Below are 24,012 nucleotides of genomic sequence, written 5' to 3'. Positions count from 1 at the left end.
CTCAAACGTCACTATATCAGAGAGGCTATCCCTTCCCACCTTTTCTAAAATTGCGTCTCCTAGGTACTCAATCTTGTGAATTTATTCTACAACTCTCCTCACAATTTGTAATTATCTATTCATTAGTTTGTGGTTTGTTTTCTTTTTCTTGTTAGTCTCACTTCCAGACTGTAGACTCCATAAGGACAGGAATCCTGCTTCTCTGGCTCACCCCTGTATTCCCATGACCCAGAACAGGGTCTGACACATGGCAAGTATTCAATAAATAGTTACTGAGAAAACAAAATAACATATGTCGATAAATATTTTCACAAAACTGAATAAACTCTTATCCTTTCATCATCTCAAACATCCTTGAACAAAGCATGAACACGCTTGAACAAACACACTCCCCCAAAGCCTGGAGCTCACTATTTCATGAGAACCCTTCCTTCTTTTGGAGAAGGCAATGGCACCCCACTCCAGTACGCTTGCCTGGAAAATCCCATGGACGGAGGAGCCTGGTAGGCTGCAGTCCATGGGGCCGCTAAGAGTCGGACACGACTGAGTAACTTCACTTTGACTTTTCACTTTTATGCATTGGAGAAGGAAATGGCAACCCACTCCAGTATTCTTGCCTAGAGAATCCCAGGGATGGGGGAGCCTGGTGGGCTGCCTTCTATGAGGTTGCACAGGGTCAGACACGACTGAAGTGACTTAGCAGCAGCAGCAGCAGCAGCAGCAGCAGCAGCAGCAGCACCTTCCTTCTTTGGACCACTCTGGGTATTAGAAAAACTTTGTTAAAAATTAGTTCTTTTCCCCAACCTATAGATGAATGAGGCTTGTTCAGAAATCAAAGGGAACGGGCATTTTTTGAGCCCAACCTAAGTGTCAGCACTATGCGAAGTGCTTTCTACTCATTATCTTCTTTGATTCTCTCAATAACCCATAAAGCATCCACTTTACAGATGAGGAAAGCTGAAGTTCAGAGATGAGGTGACTTACCAATGTCACACGGTCTACAGAACTGAATTTTGAGAATTACAATATAGAATTGGACTTTGAGTCCAGGTTTTTGAATTAGGGAATGCCCTAATTCATCCTCTTAACTTTGTCTTAAAGAGAAATAAAAATCAATCATCCTTGTTAAAAAATGTAGTAGAAATAAAGGCGGACAGAAAAATTGATTTGTTTGTCAAAGCCTCATGCATTGCCTTCCTTGCTAACCAAGGCATCTCATTGACAGAGATGGGGAAATCAAATATAGTCACCAAGTCTCTCTATTCCTTGCTCTTAAACCGTGAACAAGTAGAAAGCTGTCTGTAAAACAGAACAAAAGGGTCATTTCTATTCAATATTGTACTGGAGGTTCTACTCAGGGCAATTAGGCAAGAATAGAAAAGAAAAAGCATGGGGACTTCCCTGGTGGTCCAGTGGTTATGAATCCACCTTCCAATGCAGGGGGCATGGGTTCCATCCCTGGTCGGGGAAATAAGTCTCACGTGCCACAGGGGCAACTAAGTCTTGAGTGCCACGACTACTAAAACCACATGCTCTGGAGCTCTTTAAAGCCTGCATATCAGAAAAGAAGTAAAACCAATCTTTATGTGCAGATAGCATGATCTTATATATAGAAAACAGTAAAAAAAAAAAAAAATACACACACATAAGACTATTAGAAGTAATGAGCAAATTCAGTAAAGTTGTGGACACAAGATTAATATACAAAATCTATTGTATTTCTATACATGAGCAATGAAAAACTGAAAAATGAAATTAAGAAAACAATTCCATTTACGATAGCACCCCCCCCAAAAATATACTTAGCAACAAATATAACCAAAGAAATGTAAGGTTTGTACCCTGAAAATTACAAAACATTGTTGAAAGAAATTAAAGACCTAAATAAATGGGAAGATAGCCTGTGTTCATGGATTGAAATATTCAATACTGTTAAGACGGCACTACTCCTCAGATTGATTTACAGATTAAATGCTATCCCTATGAAAAGTCAACTGCCTTTTTTTGTGTGCACGTATGCAAATGGACAAGTTGATCCTAAAATTCATATGGAAATGCAAGAGGCTCAGAATAGCCAAAACAATCTTGAAAAAGAAGAACAAAGTTGAAGGACTTAGATGGGGTGCAAGTCTTAAGCAGTGGTTTCAAGAAGACTCAGGGACTTCCACTTGCTCTCTTGGAATTCTGTTTGGAAAAGGCTCCCTGAAAACATGGCCAGGCTAGGCTGCTGTATAATGAGAGGCCACACAGAGCAGAGACAAGTCAGCTGACTTCTCCCCACCAGGCCCCAGACAGTGAGAGAGATCACCGACATTAGCAAAGCCACCCTGCTGGACTATAGTTGACCAGACCTGTAAGTGAGCTCCACCAAGCCCAGCCCAGATCTGCAGAGCCCGTAAGTCAATTCATAGTCTCATGAGCAAAAAAATGTTTATCTTAGAAAAAAATAGGAAGACTTATACTTTCTGATTTCAAAACTTATTACAAAGCTACAATCAAGACAGTGTTACAATAGCGTAACAATAGACATAAGATTTATGGAATGGAATTAACAGTCCAGAAATAAACCCTTACAGGCAATCAATTAATTTTGACAAGGATGCTACACGACTCATTGGGAGAAAGAATAATCTTCAACAAATGGTGCTGGACAACTTGGTATCCACATGCAAAGGAATGAATCTGAATCTCCACCTCGCATCCTATACATAAGTTAACTCAAAATAGATCAAAGAACTCTAAGAGCTAAAATTATAAAACTCTTAACAAGTTAGAAATAAGACTCCATAACCTTGAATTAGGTTTCTTAGATATGATGACAAAGAAGCACAAGCAATGAAAGGAAAATTGGACTTTTAAATTAAAACCTTTCGGGTTTCAAAGGACACCATAAAGAAAGTGAAATGGGGAATTCCCTGGAGGTCCAGTGGTTAGGCCTCCATGCTTTCACTGCCCAGGGCCTGAGTTCAATCCCTGGTAGGGTAACTAAAATCCCTCAAGTTGGATCACATGGGAAAAAAAAAAAGTGAAGTGACATCCTACAATATGGAAGAAAAGTTTTACAAGTCATATATTTGATAAGGGATGAACTTTGGAAAAACTATGCTAAGTGAAAGAAACTAGCTATAAAAGACCACATATTGTATGATTCCATTTATATGAAATACTCAGCATAAGCAAATCCATAAGGGCAGAAAATAAATGAATCGTTGCCAGGGACTGAGGGGAGGGACTGCTAGAGCATTTTGTTGGGGTGATGAACGTGTTCTGAAATTAGATGGTAGGGATGATGGCACAACTTTGAGAATACACTAAAAACCACTGAATTTTACTCTTTAAAATGGTGAATTTTATACTATATGAACTATATCTCAATTTTTTTTAATGCAGAAGACCAAGGCTGCTGATGGAGTAGGAGCAGGTGGGCAGAAATTCTGTGGAGATACCAGGTAGTATCTCTTGGCCAGCTAGCCTAGTTCAGTAACGTGCAATGCAGGTCTCCATCCTCAGATAGAGTGGTTATACTTCAGCTCCCTCTGAAGAATTTTGTTTGAACAAGCAGTCCCCAACTCAAGAAGAGTGAAAGCCCTTAGCCCAATTAATCTACTGCGAAGAAGTTCCTCCTCAACTTCTAAGCCCTAGACTTGTGGAAAGATTGAATGAGGAGAGGCTGGGAAGCCAAAACCCCACCGGAGACCAGCAGCCCAGACCAGGCCTGGAGCGTCATGAACAGCACGGGTGGCTGGAGCCCTGCCATCTGGCACAGCGTCCACCAGCAAGGCTCCCTCTGGCAGCATCTGGTCTCGGGGGGGAGCACTGATACATTCGAGAAGTCCACTGCCATTCATAAACCTTGACTGAGTGAGTTCTGGCTCTCATTCTCAGACAGGTTCGCCAAGTGCCCGTCCTCAGACGGCTCAGACATAGGATGTGTAAACACGCTCAGTCGCTGATGGCTCTGCTCCCCTCTCTAGGATGGAGCTGAGATCATAAGTTCACTGTCTCTCAGGGGACAGCAAGACAGCAGCCGGGGAGCAGGTTTTAGCTGTGGGAAAGGAGGGCAAGGAGGAGAATTGGTTACTATTGGGCACTCGTTCTGTTCCAGACACCCAGGAACATGCACATCTATGGTTTAACTTCTTCCTCACAACATCCTTCAGCAGTAGGTGAAGGGGCTTGTCCCAGGTTCTTAGAGCTAGTATGCTGTGGAACTAGAATGTGAACCCAGATTGGAAAGTCTGCTTTCTGGAGAAGCTGGGAATTCACCCAGAGCTTTCCACCTAAGCTCCTCTGCTGGACCATTTCTAGCTCCCACAGTTTACACTTTACTTGGTCATTCATTTATTTATTTTATACATTTCCCCAAATAGGCATTTGGTGCCAAGTAACATGTTAGGTGGAGAAGGCGATGGCACCCCATTCCAGTACTCTTGCCTGGAAAATCCCATGGACAGAGGAGCCTGGTAGGCTACAGCCATGGGGTGGCGAAGAGTCAGACACGACTGAGTGACTTCATTTTCACTTTCACGCATTGGAGAAGGAAATGGCAGCCCACTCCAGTGTTCTTGCCTGGAGAATCCCAGGGATGGTGGAGCCTAGTGGGCTGCCATCTATGGAGTCGCACAGGGTCGGACATGACTGAAGTGACTTAGCAGCAGCAGCAGCAACATGTTAGGTGATGGCTCAGACAGTAAAGAATCTGCCTGTAATGTGGGAGACCTGGGTTCGATCTTTGGGTTGGGAAAATCCCCTAGAGAATGGAACAGCTACCCACTCTAGTATTCTGGCCTGGAGAATTTCATGGACAGAGGAGCCTAGCAGGCTACAGTCCATGGGGTCACAAAGAGTCAAATACAACTGAGCAACTTTCACAACAACAACACAACATGTTAGGCAACAGAAACACAAACCCAAATACCCAAATAAGGCATAAGTCCTGCTCTCAAGGATTTATAATGTAATGGGAACCAGTCTTGAATTGAGACATAAGACCAAGAGCTGAGCTAATTATACTACCAAGGGAAACCCTGTAGTAGCAGTCTGATAAGATGGCAAGTGGTTTTAACATGAGAATGAGAGTTCAAGCTTTGGTGACATGCTGGGGGCGGGGGGGCGGGGAGGTGGATAAGTGGGGACGTGGCAAATAGATTGTCAATTCTGTACTCACCCCCCACCCTGTCCTGTAAATGTGTGCGGTGTGGGAGAATGAGCAGGCACCATCAGAAAGAGCTGAGGGGGAAGTGGTATTTGGGGCACAGCTTCTCAGCCACAGCAGGAAGTGGAAGGAGAGCTTGTCAAACATACTGAGGTTTAGGGGAGTTTATTGACTATAGAACTCTGGTTTGGGGGGTTCCGTCAGAAGGGTCTTCAGAAAGGGGGCAGTAGTTGCCTGAAAGGGAGTGATTTGGGAAGAATGTAGATCCTCACAGCAGTCAAGAATGACAAGAGTGAGAGACTGAGGGACCCAGGCACTGGGGTCCAGACTATGGCCTAAGTACATGTCATACTCTGAGGTTTCCGAGGCTATTTAAAGTACAGGAAACAAGCTATGGTCTCTGCTCAGCATACCAAACAGAATACGGGGGGAAATTTGTTAGGAAGTGAGAGGGGGAAAGTCAGTCTCAAACCAGGCTGGAAGCTACCAGCACTGTGTGAAAGGGAAGAATTTAGCCTGGAGTGGAGAAGGGAGGTGGCTATTAGATTTAACTCGAAACTTGACCTTTAGTCGGTTTTCCTTATCCTCTTAACTGTCTACTACTCTGTTCATTTAGTGAGTACTTACTCCCCTTCAAACTTTCTGACCCCTATCATAGTTTTCAGTTAATACCTGGCTTAACAGAGAAGCAGCATGGTGCTATGGAAAGAACTTGGAGTATGGTATCAACAGACTAGCGTCTAGTGACTTGATTTAAAGTCTCAGTTCTATAGCCAACCGGGGATGGAATCAGCCAGCACCAGAACTCAGGATTTAGAACTCCAATTTTTCCATGCTTCTCAGCTGTATCATGTATTGTAGAGCCTGACTTTCTTAGCTTCCCTGAGGTACAGTTTCCCCATCTGTACAAATACTTTCCTTAATAATACCTACCTTACATGTGGTTGAGAAGACTAAATGACACGTAAACCCCGTAACACAGTGCCTGGCCATGGTGTGCCCTATTTGTTTAAATCATTTTTATCATACAAAAATTTCTTGGCTCTATGGCTGCACATTGTAGATGCTCAAATGACTGTCTCACTACACATGTTATGGGATGGATTGTGCCCCCAAAGAATTCGCACACCATTAAAATCCTAAGTCCCATTATTTCAGAATTCACTGTATTTGGAGAGAGGGTCTTTAGAGAGAGAGGTAAAGTAAAATGACATCTGTAAGGTGTGCCTTAATCCAGTGTGACTGACGTCCTTACCAGAAGAGGGCATTTGGACATAGACTGTATACAGAGCAAAAACCATGAGAAAGCACGGGGAGAAGACATCATCTATATGCAAAAGGGCGAGCTCTCAGAAGAAACCAATGGATCTTGGACGTTTAGCCTCTATAACTGTAATAAAATTACTTTTGGTTGTTTAAAACGCTCAGTCTTTGATACTTTGTAATGGCACCTCTAGCAAAGGAGTACAAGATATACACATTGTACCTCTTTAACTGGTAGTCGGAGAGCTGCCTGATTCACAAACAGTCGGACAGGACTGAGCGACCGAACTGAACTGAACTGAGAAACTGCTTTTTTCCTGTGTTCTCCAACTCAAAGTCCAGCTGAAAGTTCCAGGGATGCGGGGTCTACTGGGCTGACCATGGAGCTGGGAATTGCTCCTTTGACTCTTGGCTGCTACCGTGAAGTCATCCAAGAAAGCAAAACTTTTCTCTCTGAAGTGACTGGTGACGTGCTGAGCAGAGGGCATAGTCAACGAGAGAATGCATCATTATCATAGTCCATTCCGGTGGTACTTTCGGCTACGAGGGTCGGGAAGGGCACCTAGGAGTACACTCTTGGACGAAGAAATGGAAGGAAAATGCTGCGTCCGTGTGACCCCGGTGTTCTCAGTCCCAGGACAGCGGAGAAAGAGGAGACAGAAGCGGTCCGAGGTGGGAGGAAGGAGAGGTGTCCGACGTGAATCTCAAGGCACTTTCCACCGACGGAAGTGCAGAGCTGTGTCCTGATCAGCGGAGTCTGGAATGGGGACCTTTCTCCGGCCACCGGGTGTTGGGAGAGTCTGGGTGGATAGTGCGTAGGCACCCCCGGAGCCCCGCGGGAGAAGGCCGCCCGGGGCCACGAGGCTGTGCGGGCGGGCGCGCGCGCCCGACAAGTCCTCGGGGCTCTGCCCTCCTCGGGCGCGCGCCCGCGCCCTCCCCACCCCGCCCCTGCCCCACGCCGGGCTGGGTGGACCCGGCGCCCCGGGCCGCGCACGCCCCCTCCGCGAGCCGGGACCCCGGGCGGCGCGCGCCCCGCGCCCCGTGCCCCCTCCCCGCCCGGCGGGCGCGCGCGCTGGCTCCCGCTCCCGCTCCCGCTGGCAGCCGCGGCTGCGGCGGGGATTGTTTTTGTTGTCGCTGAGGCCGGAAGAGCCTCGGGAGCCGGGTCCCTGTCCCCGGCCCGGGCGCCGCCGCCGCCCCTTGCCCAGTGCCCGCGTCTTCGCGGCGCACCCCGAGCGCCAATATTCCGGAGATCAAGCGTTACGCGGCGGCGGCGGCGGCGGCGGGGCCCGGAGCGGGCGGCGCCGGGGACCGGGGCGAGGCGGCCCCCGCCGCCGCCATGGAATCGCTGGGACCGGGTGAGGAGCGCGCTCGAGCCGGGACCCGGACCGGACGCCGGGAAGCCTGGGTGGGCGGGAGGGCTGGCCGCTCCCGGTGGCCTGGATCGGCTCGTGCGTACCTGGGTTGGGCCGTCAGGCCTGGGGGAACGGGGCCGTGCCTCACTGCACGAGGCGGAGGGAGCTGACCCCGGCCTCGGGAGGCGGGCGGCGGGGGGACGGGTTCCGCGCCCCAGCCTGGAAAGATGAGCCAGTTCTCTAGGTCTAAGGAGGGGGAGGCCCGGGAAGGTGACCCACGTCCCCAGGTAGAGGGGAGAGCTGACCCAACCTCAGGGAGGTGGTTTGTGCTCCAGGGTGGAGGCGAGGCCAGTCTGGGTCACAGAAGGAACGACTGTGCCAGGTACGCAGCGGGGGCCTGGCCCGGACCGGACCGGGAAGGACTCCACCACCAGGGATATTTTGGCTTGGGGCCGCACCCCTATTTTTCTTTGCGCTGGCAGACAGTCCAGAGCCGTCAGATAAGGAAGAAGAACTTCCCCTAAACACTTCTCCTTTGCCCTGAAGGCAAGGGGCAAAGTGCCCACCCTTTCTCAAAGGCCCTGAAGTCTCGAGGAATATGTTCCTATGCCTGTGTCTACCTGTCATTCTGCGCAGCAGACCCGCAGTGGTCTGTCCTAGCGCCTCCGTGACAGGCGAGTTACCCACCGGCGACTCCAGCTCAAGCTTTAATGCCCTGAGTATCTTCTAATTGGGTTAGAAGTAGTTGTGAGGATCAAATGAAGGAGAGAGTGCTTTGGAAACTGTAATTCCTCATCGTTATGAATGGCCTCTGGTTATCTCCCCAACTTTGCCCAAACTAGAACCATTCCAGGTTGTAACAAATGCCCTGCAGGTTGAAATCTGGCGCTCCCACTTGGAATCCTGTTTCTAATGTAGGTCAGGGTTTAGGGGGTCTGTGTTAGAATTAACTTTAATATTATGCCTTATCTACATAGTTGACTTAGTTGTGGAGCATTTCATTTTTTTAGTGCATAGAAAACTCAGTCTACCATTTGGGTTTGGAAACTTTGAAGGTGTGTTTACCTAAAACTTGTTTACATGGCTGAATGATCCAACTCCACCTTTATTTGCAACTTAGAGTAATTTTTAAAGGACTTCATAGTAAAATTTCATATGCCTCTTAAAAATAAATTGGTTTTGTCACATTAATATTATTTGATAAATCTCAGTGTGAGTATTATACTGGGTTACTTCAGCTACATCCCCCAGCTAAAAGCAGGATCTGGTCTTTAGGAATGTAACAGACTTCTGTTCAAATCCAATCTAGTAATTTAATAGTTGTATAACCTTGGGCAAATTATTTAATTCCTTTAAACTTTCATTTCCTCATCTATAAAATGAGGGTAGTAATAATTATGTCCTGCAAGATTGCTGTGAGAGTGAAATAAGGTAAAGTATGTGAGAAGTCTTGTTGTAGATAGTAATGCATTGAAAATACTCAACAAATGTTTCTTCCCTCCCTTCCCTGTTAGTAGGTCATAATTGAATCAACTGTTGGCTTTATGAGCTGCTATTGAAAGAGGCTTTGTGACTGTATACAAACTAAATTTCACGGAAAAGATCAATCTGGTGGTGTTAGGAACATCCCAGGGACTTTTTTTTTAGCTTTTGCGGGTTTGAGGGCTTATCAGTTCACCCAGAATTATGGAAAATTAATTCTCACTAACCACATTTACATGATACTACTGACAGACCCAACACAGATCTTTTCTGTTGGTTGGAATGGTTTCTTGCCTGCTGTCTAGCAAACTCCATTTTTGGTGTCACAGTACCTTGGAAACCCAATAAATAACAAGAAGCTGCTTGTTGAGCATAGAGTCAGAGCAAAGGGAGTTGCTAGTCTTGTGGGATATTTCATCCAGGCCAAGAACCTGGAGAAGCTTTCTTGCTTCTTTGTTGAAGCACATAGATCTATTGCGCTGTTCCCTCCTCACTTGAACAATCACTGAGGCATGTTTAGTCTTGCTCTGCTCTGTCTCACCCAGTTTCAATTTCTAACAACTAGGAAGTTTTAGATTAGATTACCATTTATTTTGTTTATATTAATAGTAGGGCTTCCCTGGTGCCTCAGTGGTAAAGAATCTGCCTGCAATGCAGGAGACCCATGTTCGATCCCTGGGTTGGGAAGATCCCCTGGAGGATGAAATGGCAACCCACTCCAGTATTCTTTCCTGGAGAATCCCGTGGACAGAGGAGCCTAGCGGGCTACAGTCCATGGGGTCACAAAAGAGTCGGACATGATGAGTAACTAACATTGTCATATTAATAGTGCATGTGTGCTCACTTGTGTCCGACTCTGCAACACCATGGACTGTCCATGGAATTCTCTCGACAAAGATACCGAAATGGGTTGCCATTTCCTACTCCGGGGGATCTTCCCCACCCAGGGATTGAACCCAGTGTGGAATTGAACCACATTTCTCACGTCTCCTGCATTGGCAGGTGGATTCTTTACCAGTGTGCTAACATTTATTTTTTACAGTGCTCTACAGTTTGGAAAGTGCTTTCTTAGCTGTTAGTTCATTTGATCCTCTGTGAGGTAGGTTAGGAAGGTATTATCCCCATTTTACAGATGAGGTTCAGAGAGTATAAGTGACTATATCGAGTGCTCAAGGCTAAATGATGAGGATGAGTCTGGATCACCTGACTCCTAGTCTGATGCCGTCCTCTTCTGTTAAGCTGACTTCATCCAGTCTGTGTTGAGTCATGGTTGTTACCTTTTTGGAAGATGTAATTCTCAGACTTTGTCACTAAGTTCTTGAGATGCTCCCAACATGAGGACCTTTGCGAAACAACTGTAATGTTTATATACAAGTGCAATCATAATAGCTAACACGTATCGAGTGCTTACCATTATGAGGCACCATGTTAAGCCTTTTGGGCTTCCCATGTGGTGCTCGGGGTAAAGAACCCATCTGCCAATGCAGGAGCCTAAAGAGATGTGGGTTCGATCCTGGGTTGAAAATCCCCAGAGGAGGGCGTGGCAGCCCCCTCCAGTATTCTTGCCTGGAGAATCCCATGGGCAGAGGAACCTGGCAGGCTACAGTCCATGCAGCATGGCACATCAAGCCTTTCATATATATCACCTCATGAGAGCCTCACAATAGCCGTAAGAGATAGGTGCTGTTATTATCAAAACTCTTCCATTTTATAGATAAGGAAACTAATTGGCTAAGAAACTGGCCCTGGGTCATGCATTAGGGAGTGGTAAAACCAGGATTGAAACCCAGGCAGTTTAGTTCCAGACTTTTATTTCTTCTGAAGTTGCTTGATAAATTCAAAGAAACCAGCTTTGGGGATGGAAAAGTTTAGAATATATTTTTTTTAATAAATCTTCTAAACTTATTGAAAGGAATGATCACTCAGTTTCTAACTTTTCTCTCTTGCCATGGAAAAGAAACCCACTATTTGCTTTTCTCAACTTCTTAATCCCTTTCCTTCGTTTACTCTGCCTTTGTCTCTTTAAAGAGCATCAAGTACTTCTGAGAGGTATGGATGCCATAGGATTGTGAAATATACTGAAGAAGAAAAAGCCCTGAACTGAGAGTTAGGAGACCTAGATTCTAGTCGTGATTTCAAATCGAAGTCATATGTCCTTGGGCAACTCATTTGATCCAGATTTTTGTTTGCAAATTTCTATCATAAAGCTGGATTTGTGATACAGTGATTGCTTAAGTGTATCTTGGAATATGCAAGGCTGACTTATCTGTATGATTTAGTTGGGTGAATTCAGTATACCTGTCCACCTGTGATGTTATTTATTATCTACTTCTTACATTGTTTATAAATGCCTTATCACACCCAGAGTAGATCCCCTTGTTCACCAGAAATGGAACTCAACTCCAAGAAATATTTTTTAGTATAAATTATGTGCTTTTGTTTTAATGAAAAATGATCAATTCTTTAATTTTAGAAATGACTAGATTTCTGTTTAGTTTCTATCTGAAACTGCTACAGAGATTATTAGTACTGTTCAGTTCAGCATTTATTGAATTCCTACAATGTGCTCATCATTGAATTAGGTTTTAAGATAACTTTGAATTGGAAGTCTATTTCTTCTAAGAGTTTACAGTCTAGTGAAGGAAACAGTAATTTAACAAGTTGTGTCTAGATACTTGTCCTACGTGTTCCCTATGCAAAAGATCTTGGGGGCACAGAAGATGCATAATCTAGCTTGGAGAGTCTGGAAAAGCTTTTCAAGGAGGTTGCACTTGACCAGAGTTTTGAAGGACAAGTATAATTCAGGGGAAGAATGAACAGTGAATTTAATACACGAAAAGATTTTCAATATTTTAGGAATTAGTGTGTGGTGATCTGTCAACACAAATTTCATTGAAGTGTTTGCTTTGATTTTCCTAAGTGATATTGGACCAGAACAGCTTCTTACTTCAAAGTGTTCTCTCCTTGGTGAATTGTCTTTGTTCTTGGTGAAATTCCATTGCAACAAGAGAACCTGGTGTGACTTTCCTTTGTAAATACAGCTCACTTTACTCAATACCTATTCATAGCAGAAAAAATGTTTATTTTTTGGACCAGTGTCTATTTGACAATACCATCAGGAAGGAATAAGGTGGTTTTCTGTAGACAGATATTTCCCAGACTGTTTCCTTAAACCCTAATTTATTCACTATTGATAGATGTTTGATTTCAAAAACAGAGAAAAAGTTAGTGTGTGTGTGCATGTGTGTATGTTCTGGGGAAAAATAAGTCAGGTAAATGATGAGTTAAACAAGCTTATTTATTACATGACTTGTTAGAAAGTTTAATGTGATAATATATATATTGGAGTTTTAAGAAGGGAAGAGAATATGCAGGGTTTTTTTAGCTTATGGAAACCTTTCTTTTTTATAGAATATCTTGTAAACCATCAATAGAATAATTTGGAATCACTGCTCTATCTAGACCAGGGTTTCTCAGCCTCAGTACTATTTGATACTTTGGACTGAATACTTCTATATTTTGGGGGGCTGTTGTGTGCACTGTCAGTATCACCCCCCAATTTGTGACAACCAAGAAGGTCTCCACATAATTTGGCAAATGTTTACTGGGGGCAAAAGCTCCCCCAGGTTGAGAACTGCTGGTCTAGACTGTCAGTTCCTTCAAGGCAGGGGTTCTATCTTTTTCTTGAATCTAAAGTACAGCTTAGACATGGGATAAGTGAATAAATGTTTGTTTTTGTTTTTGTTTTTTTAATTTTTATTTTTACTTTATTTTACTTTACAATACTGTATTGGTTTTGCCATACATTGACATGAATCCACCACGGGTGTACATGCGTTCCCAAACATGAACCCCCCTCCCACCTCCCTCCCCATAACATCTCTCTGGGTCATCACCGTGCACCAGCCCCTAGCATGCTGTATCCTGCGTCGGACATAGACTGGTGATTCGATTCTTACATGATAGTATACTGAATAAATGTTTGTTGAAGAAATAAACTAAATCTTATGGTCAGGAAATGTCAGATTGTCCAGATTTTTAAAATATCAGGTTCTAAGGAAGAAAGTCTAGCCTCACTGGTATTGTTTCACTTTCTAAATTAGCAATTAAATTGATAAAGATAGCTGCTATTTAATCTCTGACAGCTGTACAAAACTGTAATAATCAAGCTAATTTGTGGAGGATTAATGGATCATCCCCAGCCTGAACTGATGATGGCCTCCAGAGTTTAGAGATGATTTTATTTTAAAATGCGTACAATTTAGTAAGCCTGGCTATAGATCTACTGATACTGATAAAAGGTTTTGGACAGTAGTGCATCTGAGAGTTCATGATATTGTATCTACTGTTAACATCCCCCATATTCAAAATAACAGCAGCATGGAAAAAATATTTAGGAATCTAGAGAATCTTAGGCCAAAAAGCTTTTGACATAACTTTTTATATCAGAGTATGTTCAGCGAATGATAAGATCGCAGTAACTGTAGCTGTATTTGTTTTGTTTTGGCTACGCTGCACAGCTTGTGGGAATTTAGTTCCCTGACCAGGGACTGAACCTGGGTCCTTGGCATTGACAGTGCAGAGTCCTAACCACTGGACTGCCAGGGAATTCCCAACTGTAGCTATCATCATTATCATCATGAAGGGAATATTATCCTTCACAAACAATAGCACATCAAATAATCTTTCAATCTCTTCAGGACCTCCAGCCAGCCTGTTTCAGCCCCCTCGTCGTCCTGGCCTTGGAACTGTCGGAAAACCAATTCGACTGTTGGCCAACCATTTTCAGGTTCAGATTCCCAAAATAGATGTATATCACTATGATGTGGATATTAAACCAGAAAAACGGCCTCGTAGAGTCAACAGGTAAGGATTAAAAAGAATAGACTTCTATATGTACTTAAATACACATAGTTTATTTATTATGAATCATCTTGTTCTCTAAACTCTTTTAACATTGTAGGCTTTGTTTTTCTCTAAGATGGTGAGTTTCTTGATAGCAGATATGCTATCTCATACTTGGTTCTCCTTCAGAGATGCTAGCAGAGTACTGGCTACATCATCCTTCAGTCAGTAAATAATGAATGAAGAATGGTCCCTCTTTCACTGTCCAAAGGTAGCAGAAATTTATAAGAAATAGATGAAACCCTTGATATCTATGGAAAATAGAACTATCTGGAAATTCAAATTTTATTATTAAGTGTTGATATTGGACATGAGAAAAATGTCAGTGTAAAGACAGAAGAATCATCTTGGAGTATTGAAGAAATTAAACTCAGAGAGAAGCTCTGTTTAATTCTAGCATTATCCAAGAGGGGTCTAGAAAGGATGATTTAAGTATTGTGGTCTGTATAATGGAGAAGGCAATGGCACCCCACTCCAGTATTCTTGCCTGGAAAATCCCATGGATGGAGGAGCCTGGTAGGCTGCAGTCCATGGGGTCGCTAAGAGTCGGGCACGACTGGAATTTACCAAGGGTGAAGATATAGCCCTATAACAGATCTTCTTCTAGTGTGCTGAGATCACTCACTTTCCTTGTCTCTGTTTCTTCACTGATATTCAGTCATTAATATTATAGTTCTTGCCTTTTCAAGAATACTTCTACTGTCAAGTGAAATTTTTTTTGTGGCTCGGTTTTTTTCTCATTGTAGATCAATTTTTTGGCTTTCTGGTATAGTTCAGTCTCATGTAAGCCTTTAATTGTTTGACTGTTGTATAATGAAACCAACGGTAATAGAAGTGATGGTAATGGCTAATATTGATGTATTCAACATATAGTGCTCATTGTGTGTCAGGCATTGTTCTGTGTTCTGGAAATATAACATGAAAAAACAGGCAGAAGTTCGTACCCTTGAGGAACTTATGCTATAACGGGGGAAGAGTCCAAAAGTAAATGAATAAACAAAACATATTATTTGCTAATTGATAACGTCTATGAAGAAAAATAAAACAAGGATGGAAGATACAGACTGAGGATGGGCCATTGATTTTATGTGTGTGTGTGTATGTATAGATACATGCATATGGTATATATGTATATTGTAAATATGTATCTCTTAAGACGGTAAAGAATCTACCTGCAATGCGGGAGACCTGGGTTCAATACCTGGGTCAGGAAGATCCCCTGGAGGCAGGCATGGCAACCTACTCCAGTATTCTTGCCTGGAGAATCCCCATGGACAGAGTAGCCTGGCAGGGTACAGTCCATGGGGTCTCAAAGAGTTGGACATGACTGAGCGAGTAAGCATGTATATGTGTGGCACATATATTATGTAAGATGTGTGCGTGCATGCATGTGTGTATATATGTGTGTGCATATCATATGTACATGTAATATACACATAATACGTGTGTGTGTGTGTGTGTTATAATAGTGTGGTTAAAGAAAGTCTCACTGGAAAGTGACATTTGAGGAGAAACCTGGAAGAGGTGAAGGATAGCTCCTTGAAGAGAACCCCAGGCAGAGGTAGCAGCTTGCATGGTGTATTCAAGGAATAGCAGATAAAGCCTGTATTGCTGGAGTAAGTGAGGGGAAGAGTGATGGAGAAACTCCTAAGGGCCTTATCAAGCAGTCTTGCAGGTCGTCCTAGGACTTTAGTGCTTACTCTGATTAGATGGGTTTTGAGTAGACGTTTGATGTGACTAACTTAGATTTTGAATGGATCGTTCTGGCTGCCGTGTTGAAGATGAAGCCTGGCACTTAAGGCTGCAAAGCCGAGAAATCAATTAGGAAGCTCTTGTAATGATTCAAGTGAAAAGGGATGGTGACTTGAACTTGGGTTGTAAAAGAGCTAGTGATAAGAAGTGGTCAGAGTCTACAAATATTTTAAAGGTGGTGTCAGCAAGATCTGTTGATGGATTAAAGGTGAGGTATGAAAGAAATGAATCATGGCTGATTCCAGGGTTTTTGTCCTGAGCAGAGGGAGAGATGGAGTTGCCATGTATCGAAATGGAGAAAACTGTGGGAGAGGCAACAGGGGTGGCAGGTCAGGAGAGCTGTAGTTTTTGAAATGCTATGATTGAGATGTCTGCTAGACATCCCAGTGGAGACCTCAAGCAGGAAGTTGAATACATGAGGTTGGGCTCAGGGGCCAGGTTATAGGCTGGAGACAGACATTTGAGAGTCATCAGTATATTGATCGTAAAACCATGAGACTGGGTGAGATCATGTAGGAAGTGAGTGTGGTTAAAGAAAGTGAGACTCCCAGACTGAGTCTTGAGGTAACAGTGCCTGCAAACTGGGGAGATGAGGAAGAATCAGCAAGGAGACTGGTGGCATGGAGAGAGGCCACTGGGATGAAAGAAAACCAGGGCAGAGTGAGGAGGCAAGGGAAGAACCTATTTTAAGCTGAAAGAATTGATCATCTAATGTTCAGGGAGCATTGAATTTTGCAATGTCGGGCTCACTGGGGACCTTGATAAGAGTACTTTTAAAGGAGAAAAAGCCTCATGAGAGAAGATTGAAGAGAGAATGGAGAGGAGCAGTTAGAGACAACTTTGTTAAGAGATTGACGCAGTGGTAAGTAGAGAAATGGACTGCTCAGAAGAGGAGGAAGGGTCAAATTTCAGTGTTTTTAAGATGAGAGAAATTATAGGTATTTTTATGCTTAAGAGAATAATTCAGTAGAGTGGATAATTTTGATGATTCAAGAGAAATGAAGATTCCTGGAGTTATATCCTTGAGCATACCAGAGTAAATAGGCTGGTTAGCAGCCATTTAGTCTTTTTTTTTTTTTTTTAAGAAAATCCTTAAAAAAAAAAAAGTTTGTGTTAGTTGCTCAGTTCAGTCGCTCAGTCGTGTCCAACTCTTTGCGACCCCATGAATTGCAGCACGCCTGTCCATCACCAACTTGTTGTGTTCAACTCTTTCGTGACCCCATGGACTGTAGCCTGTCAGGCTCCTCTATCCATGGAATTCTCCAGGCAAGAATACTAGAGAGGGTTGCCATTTCCTTCTCCAGGGGATCTTCCCTGGCCCAGGGATTGAACCCAGGTCTCCCACATTGCAGGCAGATTCTTTACCAACTGAGCCACCAGGGAAGCCCCCCTTTAAAAGAATACTTATTTTTATGTATTTATTTGGCCGCACTGGGTCGTAATTGTGGCACGTGAAATCTTCGTTGCAGCAGGCTCACTCTTAGTTGTGCAAACTCTTAGTTGTGAACGTGGAATCTAGTTCCCTGACCACAGATTGAACCCAGGCCCCCTGCTTTGGGAACGCTAAGTCTTAGCCACTGGACCACCAGGGAAGTCCCGCAGCCATATAGTCTCGTCCAAAACATCCATAAGATATTTGGTCCATGTCAAAAGGTCCCTGAAATTTGGTCCTATTCAAAACGTCTGTGAACATATTCAGCCCATGCCAGATTTTTGTTTCGGACAGAGCTGAATATCAAGGCCCTCTTGGTGTGGACCAAATGTTTCATGGATGTTTTGGACAGGACCAAATGTCCTGCAAGGAGTAGGCTTATTGCATGACAAGCACTGTTCTAAATAGTCTATGTGTACTTATTCACTTAATATGACGATTTTTGTGGTGGGTTTTACGATTGTAAAACCCTACAAATGAAGAAATAGATGTGAGAGAGTAAGTAACTTGTCCAAGGTCACACAACTCTGCCATTTTGTGTGACCAGGGGCAACTTACTTGCCATTCTGAATTTTTATTTTTTTCTCTTTGAGAAAAATTATTGCGCTGCTTGACTCACAGGTTGTTGTGAAGATTAAGTGAGAATAGAGGTGAAAGTATGTTTTCTTACTGTAAAATTTTATGGTTATATTTTAAGAATGTAAGATAAGAAATTACCCTCTTAGTCGGAAAATATACTATTCTTAAGTCAACTTTTTAAAATTGGGAATGTATGAAACTATATTTCTCCATCAGTTTTTTGCAATTGCATGACTTAGTTTGAAAACATGTGACTTTCCCATGGATTTCATTTGTGATAGTGTTAATGCCTTAGCTTTTTGTGTGTTGTTGTTTAGTTGCTAAGTTGTGTCAGATTCTTAGTGACCACACAGACTGTAGCCTACCAGGCTCCTCTGTCCATGGGATGTCCCAGGCGAGAATACTGGAGAGGGTTGCCATTTCCTTCTGCAGGGCATCTTCTCCATCCCAGTGATCTAACCTGTGTCTCTTGCATTGGCAGGTGGGTTCTTTACTGCTAAGCCACTAGGGAAGCCCCAGTGCCTTAGCTATTGTGATTTATTTTGACTTTTAAGATACAGTTCACACACATGGGCTCACTAATGTTGGTGAGACATAGCACCTGATTTTTCATTGACTAGCATTCCAGAGTCTCACAGATTCAATTCTATCCATCTTAAACAGTAGATTCTAGTTTCCCCACATCTGCATTCATCTTAGATCCTGCAGACAGTGTGATATGGTGTATATGACAAAACACTGTTCATGTTTGATTGAGAGAAAGGCTCTCATTCTAAAAAGAAAGGAACTACACTAGTAATGGAATGGGGGTATTTTATGCGAGGAGGAGATTTTATGATGCTCCCTTCTTTATACTACTTGGAAGCAGTTTGGCATATAATACGACATTAGAAGGACTCAAGCTGAAGCTCCACTACTTGGGCCACCTGATGCAAAGAGCCAGCTCGTTGGAAAAGACCCTGATGCTGGGAAAGATTGAGGGCAGGAGGAGAAGGGGACGACAGAGGATGAGATGGTTGGATGGCATCACCGACTCAATGGACATGAGTTTGAGCAAGCTGCAGGAGATAGCAAAGGACAGGGAAGCCTAGTGTGCTGCAGTCATGGGGTCGCAAAGAGTCGGACATGACTGAGTGACTGAACAACAACAGGGCAGAATAATAAATTACTAGCATTAGTCAAAGGAGTTGCCTTAGTCTGTTGACTATGATGCATCTTAGATTTATTGATCCTCAGATGTCTGCCCACTCTCTTTTCCAAAACCAGTGTACTTGCATAAGGATGCATATTTGATAACAAACTTATTATCGTTCAGTTATGAACATGCCAAATTTAGAGACCTAAGATAGGCTACTCTTATAAAGTTCTACTTATCATAAGAGAGGGTTTTCGAAAGCAAGAATTTGAGAAGGTGCTGCAAATTTTCTTCTCTTTCCTTTTATTGCCTCCTTTTTTATTGTCATCCCGTGATTGCTTTTGTTCACTTGCTGTTTTGTTTTGTTTTGTTTCAATTACTTGAATCTGTAACTTTAACTCTTGCTTTTTCCAAAGAATTTTGATCCTCATATTCCAGGCAAAACTGGCCTGGGTCATCTTTTTCTTTTTTTGCTCTGAGCTATTTTTAAACTCTTTATTGACTTTGTTACAATATTGCTGGCATCTTAGCTCCCCAACTAGGAATCGAACCCATACCCTCTGGGTTGGGTTCTCCAGGAACCCAAGTCTCAAGACTTCTCCAGGAAGTCTTAACTGCTGGACTACCAGGGAGGTCCTCCAAGAAGTTTTGACCTGAATTTAGATAATTAAGTTATAGTGACAGTTTCCTGTTCACCACCATTTCTCAGAGCTAACCTCCACTGTCTCCATTACTGTTAAGGGAGGTAGTAGATACAATGGTGCGGCACTTCAAGATGCAAATATTTGGTGATCGGCAGCCTGGCTATGATGGCAAAAGAAACATGTACACAGCACATCCACTGCCAATTGGACGGGATAGGGTAAGTGTTAACAGCAAGAAACATTTATTAAACTTAGGTCATTTAGTAGTAATTACATAGGGCAAAGATGTTTCCCTTTCTAATGATAATTCAATTCGTAAAGCTATTTCTCATGGTGATGATAGATTTGTTATTCTGTACATATTCTCTTGTTTTTAAATTAATCAATAATTGACTGTTAGAATTTAGATTGATTATTTCCATAAACTGTGGAAAATTCTTCAAGAGATGGGAATACCAGACCACCTCACCTGCCTCCTGAGAAATCTGTATACAGGTCAAGAAGCAACAGTTAGAACCTAGACATAGAATAACAGACTGGTTCCAAATCGGGAAAGGAGTACATCAAGGCTGTATATTGTCACCCTGCTTATTTAACTTATATGCAGAGTACATCATGAGAAACGCTGGGCTGGAAGAAGCACAAGCTGGAATCAAGATTGCCAGGAGAAATATCAATAACCTCAGATATGCAGATAACACCACCCTTATGGCAGAAAGCGAAGAAGAACTAAAGAGCCTCTTGATGAAAGTGAAAGAGGAGAGTGAAAAAGTTGGCTTAAAGCTCAACATTCAGAAAACGAAGATCATGGCATCTGGTCCCATCACTCTATGGCAAATAGATGGGGAAACAATGAAAACAATGACAGACTTTGTGTTTTTTTGGGCGGGAGGGGTTAGGGGGGCTTCAAAATCACTGCAGATGGTGACTGCAGCCATGAAATTAAAAGATGCTTACTCCTTGGAAGAAACATTATGACCAACCTAGACAGCGTATTAAAAAGCAGAGATATAACTTTGCCGACAAAGGTCCATCTAGTCAAAGCTATGGATTTTCCAGTAGTCATGTATGGATGTGAGAGTTGGACTATAAAGAAATCTGAGTGCCGAAGAATTGATGGTTTTGAACTGTGGTCTTGGAGAAGACTCTTGAGAGTCCCTTGGACTGCAAGGAGATCCAACCAGTCCATCCTAAAGGAAATCAGTCCTGGGTATTCATTGGAAAGACTGATGTTGAAGGTGAAACTCCAATACTTTGGCCACCTGATGCGAAGAACTGACTCATTTGAAAAGACCCTGATGCTGAGAAAGATTGAAGGTGGGAGGAGAAGGGGACAACAGAGGGAGATGGTTGGATGGCATCACCGACTTGATGGACATGAGTCTGAATAAGCTCCGGGAACTGCTAATGGACAGGAAAGCCTGGTGTGCTGCAGTCCATGGGGTCGCAAAGAGTCAGACACGACTGAGTGACTGAACTGAACTAATTTCATCTTTACACATGTTCCAACTTTCTCACAGTGTAAAAGTGCCACCTGAATCTGAACAGTAGAATTTTTATTACTTGTAAAATATTGTGTAACACTCACTTATGAAAATATTTATAATACCACATAAACTTTTAAGACATTTGCTCTTAAAATTTAAAAGCAATACATAATTATATACTCGTTATAAACTTATTCAGACAATCTGGAAATGTTATGTTTTCCTGCCTCCCCACCTGCTCGCATCCTCAATCCCATTTTCATTTTCAAAGGAAACTACTGTCATAGTCCAGTATGTGTCCTTGCGGGTATTTTTATGTGCGTTAGCTATTTATACATGTTTGTTGTTGTTGTTTAGTCGCTAAGAGGTGTCTCACTCTTTTGCTACCGCAAGGGCTGTAGCCCGCCAGGCTCCTCTGTCCGTGGGATTTCCCAGGCAAGAATACTGGAGTAGGTTGCCATTTCCTTCTCCAGGGGATAGTCCCGGCCAGGGACCAGACCTGTGTTTCCTGCATTGCAGGTGGATTCTTTACCACCGAGCCACCAGGGAAGCCCATTTCTGCATGTTTATATATATTATTATTTGTTTGCGTATTGTTCTGTGATTTATTTTTTCATTTTTCACTTAACAATATATCTGGGCGATCTTTCCATCTCTGTACATTTACACCTATCATACTTAAAAAATTTTTTTTATTGTGGTTAAATAATATATAACATAAAATTTACTATTTTAACCATTCTTAAGTGTACAATTCAGTGGCATTAAATATATTCATATTGTTATGCAACCATGACCACTGTCCACTCTGGTAACCACTGTTCAACTTCTAGTCTTTATGAATTTTTTCTAGGTACCTCATGTAAGAGGAATCATACAATGTTTGTCATTTTACGTCTGGCTATTTCACATAGCATAATGTTTTTAAGGTTCATCTATGTTATAGCATCTACTTTAACTATTACATAATATTCAATATTAAATTATCCCCCTACTGATGGAGCATAGGTTGTTTCCAATGTTTAGCAGTTACAGAAAGTGTTAGATCTTCTTATAGGTATACTATATTGACTATTCCTGGAGTCTCTCAGCCTTTGTAAATGTGTCTGTGTATGTATTTTTCCTTAGGTTGATATGGAAGTGACCCTTCCAGGTGAGGGTAAAGACCAAACCTTTAAAGTGTCTGTTCAGTGGGTGTCAGTTGTGAGCCTTCAGTTACTTTTAGAAGCTTTGGCCGGACACTTGAATGAAGTCCCAGATGACTCAGTTCAAGCACTTGATGTTATCACAAGACACCTTCCCTCCATGAGGTCAGTCTGAATTCTCTGCCACAAATGTCAGACTTTGGTTGGTAGGTTGCATCGGTGCCCATGACTTCTGCATAAATCACAGCTCAAACTTGAACCTAGTTTACAAAGTTGAGAGTGAAATGAAAGATCCTTTCAAGTTTTTATTGTGAAACATGCAAATTCTTGTTTCTTCAGGTACACTCCAGTGGGTCGCTCCTTTTTCTCACCTCCTGAAGGTTACTACCACCCTCTGGGAGGGGGCAGGGAGGTTTGGTTTGGCTTTCATCAGTCTGTGAGACCCGCCATGTGGAATATGATGCTCAATATTGATGGTAGGATGGAACTCCATTACCGTTTACTCTTTGGGCTGGTTTTTTGGTCTTTTCCCTTTCCCTGAAGCTAAGTATCCTTCTCTGTTTTAGTATCTGCAACTGCTTTCTACCGGGCTCAGCCTATCATTGAGTTCATGTGTGAAGTTTTAGACATTCAGAACATCAATGAACAAACCAAACCTCTAACAGACTCCCAGCGTGTCAAGTTTACCAAAGAAATCAGAGGTAGGTATTTGCATCATTGTGGTCTTGGTTAGGCAGCTCAGTGTGGTCCAAGGAGCACTGTCTCACAGTCAGACACTCCAGGGCTTCCATCCCATTCCTGCCAGTTCTATCACTGGGGCTTTGGGCAAGTTACTTAACCACTGTAAGCCTTAGTGTATTCATGTCTAAGGTAAAAATAATGATATGAATCTTGTAAGGTTGCTGTGAGAATTAAATGCAACTGGGTGTATAAACTTCTAGCACCCGTCAGGCACTCAGTAACTGTTACTTTTATTCACTTGAAAACCTCCATTTTAATAAAATGGAAGGACTGAAATGTCTCATGGGTGCCCACTCCTTCTGTGATGTTCCCCCAGTGTTCTCTGATTGGGGCAGAGATGGATACCCCTGGTGTTCGCCTCTATGTGTGTGTGTGGGAGTGTGTGTGTTTCCCTAGGTGTCTAACTTCACATGCTGTTCTTGCTCCCCTTCCCCCATCCCTCATCTCCCTGCATTCCCCTGTGTCTTCCTCTGCCCTCTGGGGTTCAGGGTGGCCCTCCTCCTGGCTTCCTGGAGAAGCCGAGAGAAGGATCAGGATGAGTGAGTCTCAGATTTCTAAGATTTCTCAGATTAATACAATAATACAAGTTTGTTTATTCTCAGAATTTCTTAGCTTTGCTTGTTAGCTATCTCTTCTCATTATGCCATAAGCTTCGTTAGGGCTACCTCTAGGTCTAAGACTTAAGTCAGCACTAAACCATGATTGATGCATGATATATATTTATTGAATGAAGTAATACACTAAAGTAGGTTGCTAGTCTTCACTCATCTGGGTTCTAATTTTTTCTGCTTGGCTGAGGCTTTTTAGCACATGCATGATGAAATTGTTCCCATGTTTGCAAACTTTGTCTTGTACAATGTCATGCCTTTCTGAAGAAAACCTTCAAATCTTTTTTTGTGTGTGGTCACTATGATTTTAATTAATACTGATGTTTTGATGT

General features: G+C 42.8%; 1 protein-coding gene and 1 non-coding gene across 2 annotated transcripts in view; one reads left to right on the top strand and one right to left on the bottom strand.

Moving 5' to 3' along the window:
* The first annotated feature begins 7,754 nt into the window (after positions 1–7,754).
* The window catches only part of LOC128044535 (protein argonaute-4), a 38,428-nt gene continuing 22,170 nt past the window's right edge, over positions 7,755–24,012 (top strand). The window contains exons 1-6 of the mRNA XM_052636809.1: positions 7,755–7,773; positions 13,953–14,118; positions 19,797–19,917; positions 22,315–22,496; positions 22,671–22,807; positions 22,898–23,032. Coding sequence (XP_052492769.1) covers positions 7,755–7,773; positions 13,953–14,118; positions 19,797–19,917; positions 22,315–22,496; positions 22,671–22,807; positions 22,898–23,032 — 760 coding nt within the window. The remainder of the gene's footprint in view (positions 7,774–13,952; positions 14,119–19,796; positions 19,918–22,314; positions 22,497–22,670; positions 22,808–22,897; positions 23,033–24,012) is intronic.
* TRNAD-GUC (transfer RNA aspartic acid (anticodon GUC)) lies at positions 13,788–13,860 on the bottom strand. Its single transcript has one exon. It is a non-coding gene; the product is annotated as a tRNA-Asp (tRNA).

The sequence above is a fragment of the Budorcas taxicolor genome, chromosome 3, assembly GCF_023091745.1.
Source record: "Budorcas taxicolor isolate Tak-1 chromosome 3, Takin1.1, whole genome shotgun sequence".
Taxonomy (NCBI): Eukaryota; Metazoa; Chordata; class Mammalia; order Artiodactyla; family Bovidae; genus Budorcas; species Budorcas taxicolor.
The sequence above is the reverse complement of the archived record's forward strand: the minus strand, read 5'-3'. Positions and strand labels throughout refer to the sequence as shown.